The following is a 15531-nucleotide window of genomic DNA, read 5'->3' on the forward strand; positions in this document are numbered from 1 at the left end:
TTTGTAAGCTGTCCTAATTCTACCTTTCCAAGGAGATGTCTCCAAAATGCTAAAATTAAAGGCTATAAACCTTTGGATGAGAAAGGTCTGTGACTTAGAGCCACCTACCCCTGTTAATGTGGGCACCCAAGCTAATACAATTTGTCAGTCAACAAGGTTTGTTAAATGGGTTTAACAGTGCAGTAACACACTGTGAAAGTTGTTTTTCAGCACTGGTGTGCCCCAGGCAAGTACAGGCAGGGCAGGTCTGCACGCCTCTGACGCAGGCTGCAGAGAGCTTCAGTCCTGCCGGCCTGTGGGAGCACTCGCAGAGGGGGATTTATGCGGGTGCCATCCGTCGTGGAAACTAGAAAACACAGTGAGAGGCAGAACAAAAGACGTAATTTCAGTGGGCAAAATTGTGATAGCGATTTGCAGGAGGGAGAAGGATTTAGTTTGCAATGCAGGCATTTGGAGGAGGGAATATTTTTAGCAGCGCACGTTATTTTGTTCCCTGCTTTTTAATTTAAAAAAAAAAAAAAACAGGTAAAAGTGCCCCTAGACTCTTCTTTATATCCTTTTTATTTTTTTAATGTATTTGTCTTGAACTTGACCAAAACCATTGTTAATTTACAATTTTATTGTTTTTAGGCGATACTCCTTTTTATGCAGACTCATTAGTAGGAACATACAGTAAAATTATGGATCATAAGAATTCATTGCATTTCCCAGATGATGTGGAAATCTCYGAGCATGCAAAGAATCTTATCTGTGCCTTTTTAACTGACAGGTAGGTGGATATATTATTTTGGTACTACTTCTATTTTAGGTAGTATCAGCACATTTACATAACAAAAAATGAATGCCTTCCATCTACTTGTGCTAATCTCTATTCAAGTCCCTTCTGCAAAATCTCCTGCTCTCTAGTTTTTTTGGGGGTGTTCTTGCAGGCTCTGTATTTTATTTCTGTGAGCAGTTCTGACAGTTCCTATTAACAATGCAGCTGGTGCCAAACAAATCCTTCTAAGTATAATATGAAATACAGTTTGTAAGCTCCTAAAGACAGGGACCAGATTGTTGTGGTGCATGTCTAAGTAGATGTAATTTACAAGCAATAAAAGCAAAGTTTTCTATGAAATATATATATATTTACTGAGTTTAAGTTTGCTTAAACCACTTGAACTTTTTCCACTCGCTTTGTGGTATTACTTTACAGTTACATCTTGCAAACTAGAAAGCTTGCAAACTATTGTTTTGGCTATAAACAGATCGCAGGGGTCTCCCTTTGCGGAGCTGAGCTGTTTATTGGTGGTAAGCTCTGTAAGCTCGTTCTTGACCTAAACATTCAAATTTTCTTCGGTGCCAGAAAATGGAGAATCTCTAGACAGCTCTGATTGACTTAMAAGAACACCACTGCAGGTCCATAGTGGATTGATGATGCCTTCTTATATTTTCCTGTGATCAATGCTTTATGTAGGATTTCTCACCCTTAGTAGCTGAAGGGTAGAGAAAGAATATGAACAGAATTTAATAATGCAAATACGGTATCCACTGTGCATGCGTGTCTTCCTGTTTATATTTAATACAACACTCAAGCGATTTATTTAAAACAGATGCCTTCTTTCTACATGCATAATGGGTGCTGAAGMACTTCAAGTGACAAGCTGGAGTAAGCATCTGTGCTATGACTTACTAGCTCTATTATACATGTTGTTTGTATGTTCCTGTAGCTAGGTTTAGGAGAGGCTTCTTTCAGTTATACTAAAAATTTCTTGCTGCACTGAAGATTTGCTTCCTTGTAAAAATCAGCAAAAGATATGTCAGGGTTGGTTCTACAGGCAGAAGATAGAATTCTTTAAATATTTATTTCAATTAAGCTTTGAATAACAGTTCTGTGTACTAAGTTAGACCTTCCTTCACTTGCATCTTAAGGTTTGTCATGTGGTTTGGCAGACATTGAACTTCTGCAGGTTTTTTATTTCTCCTACGGTTTTTCTTAGGATTTTTTTTTTTTTGGTCTTTTTTTTTCTCCATTTGCCTGTCTGCTCCCTTTCTTGCTTTACTCCACATGTGGCAGACTCCAAGTTTTGGCCATTTTAGCAGTCACAGGGAGAGTGAGTGCTAAGAAACTGAAAACATTTTGTGTGAAAAACTACAGATCAGTGGTCAGGGTTTATTTATTTATTTTTAATGACCATTAATGTGGTTTACCTAGACCAACCTTATCTCCTTAAAAGATGTTTCTTTGCTGATTAGGAGAAAGTCAGACTTTATATATCCAAAATGAAGTGCTGTTTCTCCTAATATGAATTTGGATTAATCTCTATGTTTAGGGATGTGCGACTTGGGAGAAATGGGGTAGAAGAAATAAAACATCATCCTTTCTTCAAAAGTGATCAGTGGAACTGGGATAACATTCGAGAGAGTAAGTAAATTAACTTAAAAGTTGTGTTTTTATTGAGTATTTGCATAAGCTAGTCTACTCGTTCAGTAGCAGTAGGAATGGATAAGACTTCAGGCTGTGTAAATTAAGTAAATATTTTTTTGTCTATCAAGAAACTTGCACAAACTTTCTTACTTATCATTCTTGTTATAAAAACTAAATACATATTTTTCCTGCTGAAATTATCCTTAGGTTTATCATGCTATTCATTTATAGAGTTCTATTTTGAACAATAGAATTGTATGTTTTTAGCATTCTGACCAAAACGAATGCATTTTCTATATTTTTGAAGGGTTAAGAGGAGGTGTTGTAGTTGTAGTAGTAGGCAATAGTTTAAGAGAGCTTAACTGCTTTCAGGAAACCTCACCAAATACTTCAGTTCACAAGTTTGATCATAACTTTTCAAGTCAGATGCTGAAGTTTCTTAAAATGTTGATTGTGTTTGGAGTTGTATTCTAAAATTTGATTACACTGGCGAATATATTTTGTGCATTAGAAATTGCATGCATTTGGAAACTAATGCTAAAATTACTTTTCTTTAGAAAAAAAAATCTTGGCAGTAATATTTACAGATCTGTTGCATTGTTAATGCGTATTAATGAGCAAGACGTATTGTAGGCTTTGTAACGTTATAAAGATACCAGTGTATGCCAGGCTGTTGAATCTTGGAGTAAAGTTAATTTTTTTCTCCCCTTTTTATAGCTGCAGCTCCTGTTGTTCCTGAGCTGAGCAGTGATATAGACAGCAGTAATTTTGATGACATTGAGGATGACAAGGGAGATGTGGAAACCTTTCCAATCCCCAAAGCCTTTGTGGGAAACCAGCTGCCTTTTATAGGATTTACCTACTACAGAGATAATTTGTATGTGACATTTTAATATATGTTGTTAGAAATACACTTGAAGTTTTTCCTCACTTCATATAAGTTTTTTTTTTTTACTCTAGAGACATAATTCATTCATTGCATTATATTTAATTTTGTCCCATGATGATGACGTGAAATGGAGAGTTCAGTTGTCACTGTTTTGGTTATTTTGATAACTTTCATTTAAAAATGGTATTGTATATGTGTAACATTACATAGGGTCTTTTAAAAATCTGATTTAGTTTAAAATACTGATAGATTTGTAACTTAGTTGTAATATACATTTTTATTAGTTGCTTTAGAAGAAAATTTACACAAGATCATAGCTTTCTATCCATTTTACCTTCATTTTGCATCATTAATCAGGTTCAGAGTATCTGATAGTTTTGTAATAATTGTAAGTGTTAATTAAAAATAATAATCTGCTATTGATTTGTAATAGTCTAAATGTTATACTTAAGATTCAAGTTGGAAAGAGGTACTCATTTTGAGAGCAACCTAGGACAAATTAAGACTTGAGAGAATCGATTAAAAATGCATTGTTTGGCAAGGTTGCCAGAGTTGTTGAAAACTTGAATAAGAGCTGGTGGGATTTGTTTTTGTTTTTGACAGGTTGCTAAGTGACTCCTCTCAGTCTTGCAGAGAAAATGAATCCATGCAATCTAGTAAAAATGAGGTTAGTGCCTGATTTCGTAAGTATTAATGTATGATTAACTAATTTTGTTAAGTCTGTTAAGAAAAAGCAAATTCTGAAGTAGGTTTTCAAGAAGTTTGGGGGGGGCTTTTTTGTCTTTTAACACTCCTCAGTAAAAATGATATTTTCTATTTACAGGACAGCAAGGAGGTAAGTATATTATGTTGAATTATGAAAGGAATCAAGTAATTCCTGCATAATGTGTGTAAACATTAAGTGTTTGTTCACCGAACTGTTAATAGTAAACCAATCAGTGTTTTGAAACAGCTTCTGAATGAGAAGTTGTGCTCAAGATTTGAAGTATTGTAGTATAGAGATGAATGAAGACAGGTTTTTTCTCATATTCTTTTGGCATCTAGAATTTGTTTCGAAAACAAATGTGTAAGGCTCTGTTTGCCACAAACAACATCACTCTTGGGTAGTTTGTGCATTTTGGTTCCACACTTGTCTAAGTGATTCATGACAAATTTATCCTGGGTGTGGAAAGCAAATTGTCATCTACAGTAATAAAGGAATATTTATGAACATAAATCTCTCTCTCAGTTAAAGTAGGGGAATGAAGCCTGTTTATACAGCTTTTGAAGATTGCCAGCTGAATTTAAATTTGCAGCTGACAGAAGAATGCTGTGGATTTTTCATGTACTGAACTAATCACATTGTGTTACTTGAACATCTGTCTCATTCAAGCATAGATAGTATATTGTTAACATTTGTTTCAACTTAGTTAATTTTTAAACTTTGAAAAGGCTCTGTAAAGGAAATTCATTTATATAGCAGCCAGCATAAATATAAATACAAATGTTTTTCAGCTTCTATTTCTCTACTTTCTGTCATTGTTGAATAGATTCATAGTTTTGATATACTTTTAAAGAAGAAATTCTGCTGCTGCTAAAATATGCAGAGCCATGTTCATGACATTGTTTTCTATATTGTAATAGCAAGTGTATTTGRATTTTGTAGATGTTGATAAAATTCTGTATTAATTTATGACAGTTTTTTGATTTTTGTTTTTCAAGCMATGATTGGCAGGTCTTTGTGTCCTTTTCAAAGTTCCAGTTCTAGGAAATATATAATTGTGACAATTATAAAGTATTTTGGAAAACTGTATTTCTGTGTTTTATATTTTGGGCGTAGGGGAGAATGGGAGGAAAATTAGTGTACATGAAAACTTGAACTTGTTGTTATTCTCAGATTCATGATTTATAACCTAATTTGATAAATTTGGGATATTTGGTATGTGATTTTTTTAATGTTTTGGTAAGAAAAACAGAATATTCTCAAATTTGAAAAGTGTTCATTAGCTTCTGTATATGTGAGACTGAGCAATTCTTCTTTATGTAAGTGTCTGAGCAAGCTTAGCTGTGTTCTCCAAATATTGTCCATTTTGGTCATTTCCTTCTCCGCTCCTCCATTTATTTAGTTTATTTAGAAAAGATTAACCCCAAAATTTTGCTTCAGGGAAAGGTGTCTCTATACAGAGAAAAAGTGAAGCAAAGAACTAGAAACAACATTCTTTGCCTGTAGAAATTCTGTGTCTCACATTCTGTGGCACATAATTCTGTGATGATCACATTTAATGCAGTGTGCAACAAATTTTATTGCTGTGGATCTGTATTTTAAAAATCATTAAGATTAATACTTTGTAGAGTTGGGAAATAAAAATACTGTAATCTTCTGATGACTGAAAGAAACACAATGGGAGGTTGAATTAATTTTCATCTCTTTCCTGTTTTTATTATTTAATTGAATCATATTTGTTTTATATGATAGCTTTTTATATGTGGGGCATGCATTTTGACATTTTATGCAGTTTCAGAAAAAACTAAGCAAGTTAGAAGAACAGCTCAGTAATGAAATGCAAGCCAAAGATGAACTAGAACAGAAGTACAGGTGAGATTGTTTTGACATCTGTTTGCTATATTTATAAATAAGTGTTATTACACTTTTTGATTTAGAATGCTTAAAAATACTTTAATCCCTGTTCAGGATTCCTGGCTTTGCAAGCAGATCCTGCTGTAAATAATGTGTTTCTTATTCCTACTTTTTTTTTTTTTTTTTTTTTTTTTTTTTTTTTATGAATCCGAGTGATTTTTTTTCCTCCCACCCTTGAAGTTTCATATGATTGCTAACAATAGCGTATTGTAACAAAATTAACAAGAAACAAGTAAATATTCTAATTTCTGTATAACAAGTGGAGTTCAAATATARTTTTCAAATTTTTTCAGGTCAACTAATACTCGTTTAGAGAAGATAGTGAAAGAACTAGATGAAGAGGTAAGTCACTAGTTATTTCTTACTGGACTTGCAACTTTAGGATTTATTTGTGGGATGTCCTTTTTCCCCTTAGGAAACAACAAATTATTTTTGATTAAGACTGTATTTATAGCACTGTAGTTGCTTCCTGATATTCACAAATACTAAAATGATGTCACTGCTAAAATATTTTCATCATGACTGCTGTAGTATGACTACACATTGATTTCCAGAATCTGTTTTCACCATGTTTTTAATTCAGAGGATAGTGGAATATAAATATCCCATGTATGATTCTGGTAATTATAATTGAAGAGAGTAATGTTATTCGAAGAGGAAGTCCATTCTTTCCAGTATAAAGCATGGTTCAAACAGTGTCGATAGAAGGACCCTATCTTTTTTATCCAGCTTTATGCCCTAATGCTGCTGCAGATTTATCTTATCTTTCATGGACACGTACAACTCAACATATTGTCCATTCAGATACGTGTCGAGATCTTATGGTGCATGTATGTTTTTGTAGCTATTGCTTCCTGAGTAGCCGCTAGACAGATCAGCAGATTCATTGAATGCAACCACCAGTCTGCCAACGGTAAAAGTTCCTGGCCGTTGTCAGCCTGGGCTGGATCTGAACATGTTTTCTAATGTACTGAGTTTACAGCAAGCAAATGGAATGTGTCTTTGTCCATTATAATCTAAATCGAGTGTATGAACTGTCTTTTTATCATTTAAAGAATACCATGATTCTGTGTGTAATTAGTATTTTGTTTGTTTGTCTATTTGTTTTTTAAAATATGTGTAGATAACTTCAAGGAAGAATGTAGAGTCTGCAGTAAGACAGCTAGAAAGAGAGAAGGCTCTTCTTCAGCATAAGAATACAGAATACCAGAGAAAAGCCGAACATGAAGCAGATAAGAAACGCAATTTGGAAAATGAAGGTATATTGAACAATACTTTAAAGGTTCTGTTTTGATGTGGATTTTTAAAAGACAAAATAAATGAATTATAGTTCAGTTTAAAGCTTCATTGCAATGGTTAACAATGTTGAATTGTTTTTATTATAGTTAACAGTTTGAAGGATCAGCTTGAAGATTTAAAAAAGAGGAATCAGAACTCTCAAATATCCAATGAGAAGATCAATCAACTGCAAAGACAGGCATGCCAACTTTTTTTATATATATATTTTAAAATAACAGCTTTTTGAAGTTCAGATTCTGTTAGTGGTTGCAGGAGTTGAAAGCTGTTTCTTCTTATTATGTTTTGGTGTTTAAAAGTAATCTTAGAAAACTCCTTTTTATTTCTTAAATCCATAAAAATTAGTACTTGGTAATGGAAATGAGATGTACTATATTTTAATTGTGTCTGAAGTATGTTTTTATCAATCTGTAGTTGGATGAAGCCAATTCTTTGCTGCGATCAGAGTCTGATACTGCAGCCCGGTTAAGAAAGAACCAGACAGAAAGCACGAAGCAAATCCAGCAGTTGGAAGCTAATAATCGAGAATTACAAGATAAGAACTGCTTGCTAGAGAATGCTAAACTCAAACTGGAGAAAGACTTTCTCAATCTTCAGTCAGCTCTAGAATCAGAAAGGAGAGATCGAAGTCATGGATCGGAGATTATCAGTGATTTACAAGGTATAACAGAAAATGTTCTGAAGTTAAGCTTGCTTCTAGTTTCAGAGATAAAAATAGGTTTTAGCGTTACTTGAACTTGAAATTTTTGACTATTTTAACCATTCATTTTATACAATGTTACATAATGTAGACACACATTTCAGGAGAGAATGTGCATTAACATTTATAAAATATTGTTGATATTGTTTAAATCTCCCTAAAGGAAGATGTTCTTAATAGTCAGACACTATTAAATTTAACTGTTTTTATCCCTAAGTAGCTATAGTACATTCCTTTTCTGCAAGTTATGCAGTCGCTTTGATATTTTGGTCATTTTTAGGTCGAATATCTAGCCTAGAAGAAGAAGTAAAAAATGGAAAGGGTGCATTAGCCAAACTGGAAATGGAGAAGAGGCAATTACAGGAAAAACTTACAGATTTAGAAAAGGTAACAGCACTTTTAAGTGAACGTTGGTGTTTAATTTTTATACAGTTTTTAAATTTGTGCTTTTATTACTTGAGACACTGAGACAGAATCTATGAGTAAATAAACCTTGTTTTCAGTGTTCGTTTTTAGTTTTTGTGTTTGTTCTTTTTACGACATGAAAAATGAAAATAAAATTACAGCATTTCCTTTAAGATTATAATACATTATACTTCTAGGCTTAAGTACATTAAAAATGTACTACAGTGTGTGGTTTAAGAATGAAGAAGCACTACTTTATTTTTGCTGAAAAATTCAAATTTTTCTAACTTTCAGTATTGTTGAAAATACAAAAGCTTCTGCTAATACTTTTTTGATAAATTTCTCATTGAATYAAAAGTATTGAAACAAATACTTTTCAATAAACTTAATCTTGAAGTGCTCTTATTACAAAATGTTGCTTGTTAAGGCCCTAATCATATAACTATGTGCAACTAGGAATATCACTATGCACTCCTGAAGCCCTTTGCATCCATACAAAAATATGTGTAGAAATGAATCCTTAGAGCCTGAGCTGTCCTACTGCTAGTATACTTCCAAGCAGCATGATACTATTGTTCAAAATTTTTTCTCTTTAACCTGATTTATTTAATATTTAATTTCCATTTAATTTTTCCTTAAACAGGAAAAGAGCAACATGGAAATAGACATGACATATAAATTCAAAGTTATGCAGCAGAACCTTGAACAAGAAGAAGCTGAACATAAAGCTACAAAAGCACGATTAGCAGACAAAAATAAGATCTATGAATCTATTGAGGAAGCAAAATCTGAAGCCATGAAAGGTATGTGTTTGACTTAATCATAGATCTTTAATATAAATTATAGCGAGTAGATAAAAAGCTTAAATGTAGGGGTATTTTTTTCTCCTCAATTCCTTTCTTCTTTTTTTAGCATAATTAGCAATATCAGTCATAGTCCCTCTGTCCGTGTTTTCTAGGTTGAAGGTCTTTTAGAATAAAGTAGGTTCTCCATCATCCAGATTACTACTTCATTTTCTGTGGTAGTGTATTCTGAATTAATTTTTCTTAAATGTATATTACAGTACTATTTGGAACAGTCTAGTTGAAGACTTACCTGTGTTTTACTCAGTGTAGTCATACCTCTTAAAGTTTTCCTGAATGAAATATATTTAAATTTACTTTGTGACGTCCAGAAAATGGTTGTTATTTTTGAACCTACAAGTCTTTTCGTTCCATTTGTGTAGAGCATTATCTACAATTTTGAGCCTGCAGATGTTCTAAAGAAGCAGAAAAATGGTTGAGTCACCTGGCAGATGAGCTTTCTGAACAACTCTTTAATTGATTTCATGTTATCATAGTCAAAGCAATATTTCAATAGATTTAGATGAAATATTTCTTTAAAAATATTCACCCTTTTTATCAGTCTCAGATATGTTGCAGATAAATTGGAATTTAACTTGAAGCTCAAATGTAGGAAATAGATATAAGACATAAAAGCTTGCAAAACCATCCTCCAGAAGCGAGTTTACTATGCATATTTTAATTAAATCATTTTTTAAGAAATTTTTCTATTCCCTGTTAAAAGGAAAAGCATATTACTTAAGGTTTATAAAGAATAGTACCTTATCCTTTCCCCTTTGCCCCTCAAAAGCTGAATACCCTTGGTTTACACTGACTGGCATCTGAAATATCTTAATCCACAGAAATGGAGAAGAAGCTGTTGGAAGAGAGAGCTTTAAAGCAAAAAGTAGAAAATCAGTTGTTAGAAGCTGAAAAGCAGCGTTCTATGCTGGACTGTGATCTCAAACAATCACAACAGAAAATAAATGAGCTTCTTAAGCAAAAGGATAAACTAAATGAAGATGTAAGTAACAATTACAAAAGGGGTCTTGAGCGGAACTGCATTTTAAATGTCTTAGTCTTTTCCCTGTTATGAGCAATATTTAGGAATGTTTATGAATTAAAATGACAGCAACCCCCCTTTCCTTCTGCTCTTATTTTGGAGATAAAAAGAAGTCTACTTTACAGAGTATGGTTTCATCTTTCTGAAATACTTCAGCACTATTGAACTTAAAGCTTTTCTTGTAGAATGTAGGAGGTAAGATTGACAAGGAAAACTACCTTATTCATTGTGTATTGAGACCTTTATTCAGGAAATAGTGTTGTTTATGAAAGTATGTGTGCATATTATACAAAAATGTAGAAAAATCCATTAAAACGGTGTTTTAAATGTTGCTTTTCTATGTAGATCTGTAAAGTTCAATGATTTCTGTTTATTTTTCAGGTAAAAAACCTGACATTAAAAATAGAGCAAGAAACACAAAAGCGTTGTCTCACTCAAAATGACCTCAAGATGCAAACGCAACAAGTCAACACCTTGAAAATGTCAGAAAAGCAGCTAAAACAGGAGAATAACCATCTTCAGGAAATCAAATTAAGCCTGGAAAAACAAAATAATGAACTCCGCAAGTAAGCAGTTGCACAATCCGATTTTTTTTAGTAATGTTACTTATTTGTAATTTTCTTTTGGCAGAAGCTGAGAGCCATATTAGTTTTAAATATCTACTGCACAGAATACACTATTGTACAATGCAGAACTTAATTGTTGTTCACAKTAATTTTCAGTGGCCTTTGTGGAGACTTCGCAAGTGATAAAGCGTTGTATAGATTTACAGTAAAAGATGTTTGCTACCCCTAAAACMTTAAAAGCAAATCAAACACAAGAGTGTTAGGAGTTCAGGGAAAACACTTAGTAGGAATTCAGTAAGAAGGTAGAGTAAATATATCTGTATATCCATATCTATAAAGATATGGATGTATAGGTATAGATCTATTTAGACAACTTAGGATTTTCGTAGTGAAGAAAGCTATTGGTGCTATTTAGGAAAGGTTATTAGAGTTGGACAGCAATGGTAATGAAGAGCTGAAGATTTTAACCATTGCAGATATCCTGTTCTAAGGATCTGTTGAGGCTTCAGGTAAGAGCTGTGTTAAATCCAGCAATTCTTCTTCAAGGATTTACGAGCAGTAATTGCAACTGATTAAATTGGTTGTTATATCAGATTAAGTCTTGTAATGCTGAAATATGAGTGGGGAAGAGAAATGTGCTCTGTGACTGAAAAGATAATTTGAGCTTATGTATATCACAAGTATCTCATTCTTAACTCCTTTATGACTTACAATGATTCTTCTCCTTATGATTTATTTATTTTTTATTAGTAAGATGCAGTTACTCATCTAGAGGGCTACATGTGAGGTGACTACTGTAATGCCAAACACTGGTGGAAGTCTTTTYTACAGTATAGTGGTTTTTATTATGTGAGGGGCTGGTGACTTTCTGAGTTGTTTTGATAGCAGATGAATTTAAGAAGCAGTGCATGACAGAGTATAGACATATTTCCAGAAATTTGCTTTGTCTGTGTTTCTTACTGATTAAGCTATATGACATGGTTGTAGTTAATATATTAATATATTAAACTGACTTATTCATGCAGTATTCTCAACTATATAAATGAAGATGATAGCTGGTAACTAAAGGAAGCCTCAGGTTTAATTGTAGATCATACTTTGATCAAGGAAACACTGGAGATCTTTAGAGTGTGAATTCACTCTTTTCTGTTAACTTGTTTGGAATATCTTCATATCTTTTCTTTAAAAGCATTTTATTCTTCTATAGGGAACGTCAAGATGCAGATGGACAAATGAAAGAGCTTCAAGACCAGCTTGAAGCTGAGCAGTATTTCTCAGTATGTTTTATGCTTGTTTATTTTTATACTAATCTATTTGCTAAGTACAGTGTTAGTGTTAGCCTTCGTTTTTCCTCCTCAGCTGTCAGGCTTAGTAACCATTTCACATCTCTATTCTAAAGTTAGCTTTCTTTTCTGTGTCTGTCTTCAGTGTGGTCTCCAGCCCTGTTACTGTTTCTCGTGATCTCTGAGCAGAGTAAAAGAGTTTGTGTTAAGGAATGCAAGGGATGTCCCAGCTTTTGAAGGAGGTACCAAACTCTCTTTAGAGGGAGGAAGGAATCAAGCAGCTCATTCCTTCCCTTCCACCGTGTAAATAAATTTCTGCGTGTTGCAAGCCTTCCTGCATTCAGCATCTGTTCCATGCTGCATGGAAGAGACATATTCTCAGAATAATATATTGTAGAAAAACATAGGCGATTAAAACTTGGAAGAAAATTTTCCCATTAGAACCAAACTTGGAAAAAGCCTTTTGGGAGATTCTATTTTCCTCTCAATACTGTGATAGGATACAGTAGAGTAAATAGCTGTTGTATTTAGATATAAATCACTAGCATATGCAGATTAATTTATGACAATGTACGCCAGTCTTACTGCAGGTAAAACGCTAAAGGGCTTGCTTCAGAATTAAAGGAAACTTAGAATTTTACTATGGTCCTTATGTCAAAGAGGAAAATGGCTACCTGAAGTTTTTGTACATCAAAATGTTGTACATGTCAAAGGAGAGAGAAAGGAAGAATTGAGGTCAGTTGACTCTTCTGGGTACGTCAGAGAGAGAATCTATCCTGAGATACAATTTGTCTTGAAGCTACCTGTGCTAAATCCACTTACAATTGCCTGTCACTTTACCTGTATTCAGTCATTTGCGTGTATGGAGCAATGTAATTTTTCTTTCATTTCCTGCAGAGCTCTAGATTTGTGTCCATTTTACAAAAATCTAAATATCAAATGCTTTTCAAACCTTTTTTTCACCTTTTTCCTATGCTTGTTTTTGCTCTTTAACTGTCATGTTATTTTTATGCATTTGTATGGTTAAAGTCTCGTTCTTTACCTACCTCTGATGGGGATTTAAAGTCTTAGGGAAAAGAAAATTCAGGATCTCTCCTGTTTCTGATACTCCTGATTTTCTATCCAATAGCTGTTTTCACACTGTGGGTGTCTCTGTCTATATGGTTATAAATATATAAAGTATATCTAATATATCTATTCATTCACAAGTACACTAGTTAAAAAAAAAAAAAAGTTTTTAGAAAACTCCCTAAAATACATTTCGGAGTGGTGATGATTTTTAGTTAAATTTAGAGAAGACATTGCACAATCATATTTGAATTGAGCACACAATTGAAGAATTACATACAATGTCATCATATATCATTTTTCATGTACCTTCAAGATATGAAAGTTATGTTCTTTTCTTTCCTACTTTAAATTCTAGACTCTGTATAAGACACAAGTTCGAGAACTTAAAGAAGAATATGAAGAAAAGACTAAACTTTGTAAAGAAATGCAGCAAAAGATACAAGAGTTACAGGATGAGAGGTGGGTTTTACTAATTTTACTGTTAATATGTAAAAGACGAAGTTGTTTAGTTCCTTTTTTTTTTTTTTTTTTTTTAAGGAAACTACAATTTTTTGAGTTAGTAATATGTCAATAATTTGCAGAGATTCCTTGGCTGCTCAGCTAGAGATTACTTTGACAAAGGCTGATTCAGAACAACTTGCTCGTTCCATTGCTGAAGAGCAGTACTCTGATTTGGAAAAAGAGAAGATTATGAAGGAGCTGGAGATCAAAGAAATGATGGCTAGGCATAAACAGGAACTTACTGAGAAAGATGCCACCATAGCCTCTGTGAGTAATATGCATTGTAATTTAGGTAGAGGCTTACATGTACTTGAGTTTTATTTGCAGCTTGAATTATTGACAGTTTCCTAATAATAAGTGATATACAAGTATATCTAACATTTAAATGAATTTAATTCGTTGCATGAATAAAATGAAAAATATCCTTCTGTCATGTAGTATTTTCATAAATCAAATGTTTTTTGTTGTATAGTCACATACATTTTTTTTTTTTTTTTGTCTTCAGCTGGAGGAAGCAAATAGGACACTAACTAGTGATGTGGCTAATCTTGCTAATGAGAAAGAAGAACTAAACAATAAACTGAAGGAAGCACAAGAACGTATGTATTTCCTGAARTAAATCTAACTTAATTTGAAAACAATTTTGTTCTTAAATTTTACAATTTTCTTTTATAATGAGCTTTCATAGTTTTTTTATTAACATCTTGTTACAGAAATTACAAAGCTAAAGGAAGAAGAAGCAAATATAGGAAATATTAAAGCACAATTTGAGAAACAGTTGTTGAATGAAAGAACACTGAAAACCCAGGTAGGTAAACATCTCTAAATGAATGAAGAGATAGCGTTCATGATCTATTTTTAAGACAGAGCATTCCATTATAAAATGTAATTCATATTTTACTGTTTCCCATCTTGATTTATATTCCTCTTTAAGTTCCATAAAACATTGTATTTCTGATTTTTATCCTCAGTTGTTTTACAACAATAAATGGCATTTTAATCCAAACGTGTATTTTGATTCTAGCTGATGGAAACTGAAGAGAATATTTAAATGAGTAGAAGTGTTCTAAGAAAATGTTTGCGTAAAGTGAAAATTACTTTGTTACCTTTTTTCCAATTTTATTTGAGTAATACATTGAATTAAATTGACTTTATACCACCAGATATGCAGTGGTTTGAGTTTATGATTAGATTAAAAGTGCTGGGTTACAGGTAGGAGATAAGACTTTATTTGTTCATGATATAACTCTCTGTATTTATTAGTTTTTGATTTCCCCCCCCCCCTTCTTTGGAAGGCTGTGAACAAATTGGCTGAGATCATGAATCGTAAGGGTCCGGTCAAACGTGGAGCTGACACTGATGTGCGGCGGAAGGAAAAGGAAAATAGGAAATTGCATATGGAACTGAAGTCTGAACGAGAGAAGCTAACCCAAATGATGATCAAATATCAGAAGGAGATCAATGAAATGCAGGCAGTAAGATCCTCTTTGCAAATATAAATACTGGTAACGTTTTCTGTAGTTCTCATTGAATGCATGCAGACTTTCAGATAGTATATACTGTGTGTATTTGTCTGAATTTTCTGTGACTGAAAGAAATTTACAGTATGTGCATTAAGATTGGGTTACAGAGGCTCCACAATTTTTTACTTATTTATTCTCTAGTGAACTGAATATAGTGATAATAAGTAATCTTTTCATTTATTCTTACAGCAAATAGCAGAAGAGAGTCAGATACGAATAGAGCTCCAGATGACCCTAGACAGCAAAGACAGTGACATTGAACAGCTTCGTTCACAGTTGCAGTCATTACACATTGGTCTAGACAACAGTAGCATAGGCAGTGGACCTGGAGATGCTGAGGCAGATGATGGATTCCCTGGTATGTTATTTTTATTAACATTTCTTCAGTA

General features: G+C 33.1%; 1 protein-coding gene across 3 annotated transcripts in view; it reads left to right on the forward strand.

The window, feature by feature from the left end:
* Nucleotides 1-15531, forward strand: part of ROCK2 (Rho associated coiled-coil containing protein kinase 2) — a 93631-nt gene that overhangs the window by 63301 nt on the left and 14799 nt on the right. For all 3 annotated transcript variants that reach the window (XM_085299991.1, XM_085299992.1, XM_085299990.1), the window contains exons 7-26: nucleotides 631-769; nucleotides 2313-2404; nucleotides 3125-3284; nucleotides 3900-3963; nucleotides 5792-5871; nucleotides 6207-6255; nucleotides 7037-7172; nucleotides 7299-7390; nucleotides 7624-7870; nucleotides 8190-8296; nucleotides 8958-9117; nucleotides 9999-10159; nucleotides 10580-10764; nucleotides 11972-12041; nucleotides 13474-13577; nucleotides 13700-13886; nucleotides 14125-14218; nucleotides 14333-14427; nucleotides 14915-15094; nucleotides 15332-15500. In XM_085299991.1, coding sequence (XP_085156117.1) covers nucleotides 631-769; nucleotides 2313-2404; nucleotides 3125-3284; nucleotides 3900-3963; nucleotides 5792-5871; nucleotides 6207-6255; nucleotides 7037-7172; nucleotides 7299-7390; nucleotides 7624-7870; nucleotides 8190-8296; nucleotides 8958-9117; nucleotides 9999-10159; nucleotides 10580-10764; nucleotides 11972-12041; nucleotides 13474-13577; nucleotides 13700-13886; nucleotides 14125-14218; nucleotides 14333-14427; nucleotides 14915-15094; nucleotides 15332-15500 — 2571 coding nt within the window. The remainder of the gene's footprint in view (nucleotides 1-630; nucleotides 770-2312; nucleotides 2405-3124; nucleotides 3285-3899; nucleotides 3964-5791; nucleotides 5872-6206; nucleotides 6256-7036; nucleotides 7173-7298; nucleotides 7391-7623; nucleotides 7871-8189; nucleotides 8297-8957; nucleotides 9118-9998; nucleotides 10160-10579; nucleotides 10765-11971; nucleotides 12042-13473; nucleotides 13578-13699; nucleotides 13887-14124; nucleotides 14219-14332; nucleotides 14428-14914; nucleotides 15095-15331; nucleotides 15501-15531) is intronic.

This window comes from Rhea americana, unplaced genomic scaffold (genome assembly GCF_003343005.1).
Source record: "Rhea americana isolate MKP2758 unplaced genomic scaffold, rheAme1 scaffold_159, whole genome shotgun sequence".
NCBI classification, from domain to species: Eukaryota; Metazoa; Chordata; class Aves; order Rheiformes; family Rheidae; genus Rhea; species Rhea americana.